Here is a 4,471-nt window from a genome sequence, read left to right on the forward strand (position 1 = left end):
CTTATACGACTTTTTTCATATTCTAATAGAACTTTGTCCTTGTTTACTTTAGCCAAATTAGCAAAATCTTTGCATGTTGCTTATGGTGTGACTTAAATCCATATTTCTTTCCGTCTCTACAAGCTGTCTTTATTTCTTCCTTTGTGATTTGATGTTTTTTTTTTTTTTTTTTTTTTTTTTTTTTTTTATACATCAGCATAATGTAGCTGTCATCATTTTTGCATTTTTCCATCATTTGAGATTAGCTTCTTGACAAACTGCTTTCAATCTGCTTAACAGCTTCCTGTACTTAAGTTACTTCTGTCTCTATGTGTGTGATTGTATGCATGTGTAGAAACTCTGTCTTAAATATCTAGATCTACCTCTTTATACCCGTAGGTATATATAAACACATACGCCTATCTCTCTGTCTATTTATCTCTCTTTCTATACATCTATCCGTCTATCTACTTTCCTATCTGTCTGCATATATATATCTGTATATATGAAATTAGCTACAGCCATGTATCCTGGAATGACCTTCCCAGCCTGACCTTTCTCCAGCAATGGTAGATGACCAGCACGTGAACCTGACGCGCCTCGGTGGCATCTTCAACTGGACCATGACGTACCGCCTGGACTCCGACGTCGTGGTTCCGTACGGGCGAGTCACACCCAAGTCGTCGGACAACTTCACGCCCACAAGTGATTATATTTCTGTCTTTTCATCCTCTATCTTTCCTGAAAATAGATGAGTTATGGCATGAATGCAGTTTGCATATAAATAGATGGCTTTAGTTTCAAAAGAATGGTATTTGGTCATATCAATTGACCAAGCTTTGAAAATATGCTCTTATACATTTCTGCCATATGTTTTACGTACGTAGTAAAAATATATATATATATATAAATAAAATAGATGGATGAGTAAACAAACAGATGGGAAATCGGAATGCACACCAACATTGTAAACAAATAGTTGGTGGTAATGAAGTGAGATCCCATATCAAAGGTTCATAAAGGCCGACAGAAGTTGTGACTCCTCCACTTTACTGGGAATTATGTGGTAGCAGGAAATAAGTGACTGGAAGCACTCGTGGCATTGAATGAGCAGGACACCCTTAAGCGGTGATCTTATAGCGTGCTAAGGGAACGCAAGTCAGCACACTGGACAACACATAGCCGTGCGTTCATAGAGCTGGTTCTGAGTTCTTAGTAACTCTATAAGAATTGGACGAATGATGCGTAGGATACACAAAGTCAAATTTGTGTGTCCTACGACATATATTATATAATAACTCAGGTAAGGATTACTGGTCGAGCAAGGATCCGTCCAGACTGGCAGCGTGGATGGTGAGCCATTGCGGCACTCCAGGGCGAAGGGAGTGGTTCGTCAAGGAACTGGTCAGGTAAAGGTCCTTTTTCATATGTCGGTCTTTTATTAGTTGCAAGATTCCTTGAGTTTTATTGTTGAGTCAACACAATGCATCATATAAATAACATTAGAAGTAAATGGGTTCATCTCGCTTCATCAGACACATGAAAGTGGACGTTTTCGGACGCTGTGGACACAAAAAGTGCGGGAAGAATATATCCATCAAGACTCTCGGCAGTTTCGACCAAGACAAATGCAATGCAGAGATTGGGCAGTACATGTTCTATTTTGCTCTGGAGAACGCGATATGTAAGCTTATACCCATGTCATATTTACTGAATATATGTTATTAAGGTATGAATCCAATAAGATTCTATTCTATATCCAACTCAGGTATAAAATCCCCTAATAGGCCAAGATTACGTCTCGGAGAAGTTCTTCCTGGCGCTGCAGCTGGACGTCATTCCGGTGGTGTTCGGAGGCGGGAACTACGCGGCCATCGCCCCGCCCACGTCCTACATCAACGCCCTTGACTTCCCTTCTCCCAAGGCCTTGGCCGACTACCTGAAGGTGGTGGCCAGTAATGCAACGCTCTATAATAAGTACGCCGATTGCTATAGCAGTGTCAATTAATCACTTTCTTTTCAAAGATATATATATATATATATATATATATATATATATATATATATATATATATATATATATATATATGTATGTATGTATGTGCGTGTGTGTGTGTGTGTGTGTGTGTGTGTGTGTGTGTGTGTGTGTGTGTGTGTGTGTGTGTGTGTGTGTGTGTGTGTGTGTGTGTGCTAAAATACCTGTTTTGGAGAATTTCGTTCATGCTCGAGAATTTCGGCTGGGTTTGATTTTTCCCAAATTCGACAGTTTTGTCGGTTTACCCAACTAGAGTAATGAAAGATATAATGGTCTCTGACCCACCAGTTTTCCAAGAGTTAAGGATCGTGATGGCCTCATGTCTCTCCGAATGATACCAGAAATGAAATAGAGTAAAGAGAGCAAATAGGGACGTGTGGGACACTGTACATATTCAGTTATTTTATTACAAGAAAGAAGGTATGCTAGATATATAATGATGCAACAACTTCGTTGCATCTATCTAGCAGGCATATCCTCTACAAAGCATTAAGAACTTTGTCGTACATTTGTTAAACCTTTCACGTCTGCCATCGACAGATACCTTGAGTGGAAGGACCATTACAACGTGGAGCTCGGCCACCCATTTTCCACCATGGTATGTGACTTGTGTGCCAAGCTGCATGACCCGCGATCCTTTGAGCTCCCGCGAATTACCCAGTAAGTTAAAAATATATAGGAAATAACAGGGTAATGTGTAAAGTAATGTGTAAATAACGTTGAAAATCAATACAGTTGTCCTCTTTTAATATGAATTCTTTTGATCAAATGAATAATAAAAATAACAAGGTGAGCCTCAACCAAGCTATCACTTCAACTTGTGGACCAATTACACTAATTTTCACTGCAATATCTATATAGGTACAGACATACCAGAGTCCTATTGATTTCTGTTCAAGCGGAATGCCCGGAATGCTGGCCATAAATATGCTATTTACTTTATTCAGAGACGGTCAGCATCAAGCAATACTGTCTGTAGTTCCATTTTGAGCATCCTCCCCGCATATTCTTCATCCCTTTTCTTGACATACCCAAACCACCTCTTGCTTCTCTATCCTTGTATTCATTTTTCACTTTTTCCATTCTCGTCACTCCTAACGGAACATTTTCATTTCAGCAACTTCCAGCTTATCTTGTCTTTTTGTCAGTGGGAGCGTCTCCATGCCATACAGTACAGCCGGCCTCACAACAGTCTTCAAGACTGTGATGAGGCCGGCTCACCAAGGACTAAAGGAAAGGTCTTCAAGACCTTTCCTTTAGTCCTTGCAGACACCCTTCTGTTGCATATCACTTCAGTGACTCTTCTCCATTCATTCCATCCAGCCTGCACTCTTTTCCTTTGTTTTCTTTACTGGACAGTCGATCCTAAATACCAAAACTCATCAACTTTTGCTGCCTCTACCCCTTTCAGCCTAATCGTATCTTCATCTTCACAATTTAGGCAAAAGTACAGTCTTGGTCCTATTCACTTTCATACACATCCTCTCCAAAGCATATCTCCAGCTGTGTCTCAGTCTCTTCCCGGCTCCTGCAGCATAACACCATGTCATCTGCAAACATCATAGTCCAAGGGGACTATATATATATATATATATATATATATATATATATATATATATATATATATATATATATATATATATATATATATATACAATATATATATATATATATATATATATATATATATATATATATATATATATATATATATATATATATATATAATATATATATATATATTTATATTTATATATACATATACTTTTTTTTTTAACGGTAGGATCTTGTTTGAGCCGCCGTGGTCACAGCATGATACTTAATTGTAGTTTTCATGTTGTGATGCTCTTGGAGTGAGTACGTGGTAGGGTCCCCAGTTCCCTTCCACGGAGAGTGCCGGTGTTACCTTTTAGGTAATCATTCTCTCTATTTTATCCGGGCTTGGGACCAGCACTGACTTGGGCTGGCTTGGCCACCCAGTGGCTAGGTAGGCAATCGAGGTGAAGTTCCTTGCCCAGCGGAACAACGCGCCGGTCGGTATATATGTATATATATATAATATATATATATATATATATATATATATATATATATATATATATATATATACACACATATGTATACATAAATAAATAAATGTGTGTATATATATATATATATATATATATATATATATATATATATATATATATATATATATATATATATATATATATATATATATATGCAACATACATACATACACACACACACACACACACACACACACACACACACACACACACACACACACACACACACACACACACACACCACACACACACACACTATAACGTATGCAGAGGTCTATTTCTGTTACCAGTGGACCACGTGGCTGTTTTCCACGTGGATCCAAAAGTCCCAAAAGAACCATTAACTCAGCGAAGGCGTAATTGACAATTATATCTCACCTCGCTT

General features: G+C 38.1%; 1 protein-coding gene across 1 annotated transcript; it reads left to right on the forward strand.

Annotated features, from left to right (window-relative positions):
• The first annotated feature begins 543 nt into the window (after positions 1-543).
• On the forward strand, positions 544-3,455 carry LOC119580644 (alpha-(1,3)-fucosyltransferase C-like). Its single transcript, XM_037928746.1, has 7 exons — positions 544-684; positions 1,283-1,388; positions 1,515-1,663; positions 1,767-1,956; positions 2,555-2,674; positions 3,132-3,309; positions 3,426-3,455. The coding sequence occupies exons 1-7, from the start codon at positions 546-548 to the stop codon at positions 3,453-3,455; spliced, it is 912 nt and encodes a 303-aa protein (XP_037784674.1). The 5' UTR covers positions 544-545.
• The last annotated feature ends 1,016 nt before the right edge of the window (positions 3,456-4,471 follow it).

Source organism: Penaeus monodon, chromosome 14, assembly GCF_015228065.2.
Source record: "Penaeus monodon isolate SGIC_2016 chromosome 14, NSTDA_Pmon_1, whole genome shotgun sequence".
NCBI classification, from domain to species: domain Eukaryota; kingdom Metazoa; phylum Arthropoda; class Malacostraca; order Decapoda; family Penaeidae; genus Penaeus; species Penaeus monodon.

Excerpts from the sequence above, each read along its gene's own strand:
- LOC119580644 (XM_037928746.1), top strand. The coding sequence starts at position 546 with ATGGTAGATGACCAGCACGTGAACCTGACGCGCCTCGGTGGCATCTTC. Across the intron at positions 685-1,282 it reads GGACAACTTCACGCCCACAA|GTAAGGATTACTGGTCGAGC; the intron begins GTGATTATATTT and ends ATAATAACTCAG. Across the intron at positions 1,389-1,514 it reads TTCGTCAAGGAACTGGTCAG|ACACATGAAAGTGGACGTTT; the intron begins GTAAAGGTCCTT and ends TCGCTTCATCAG.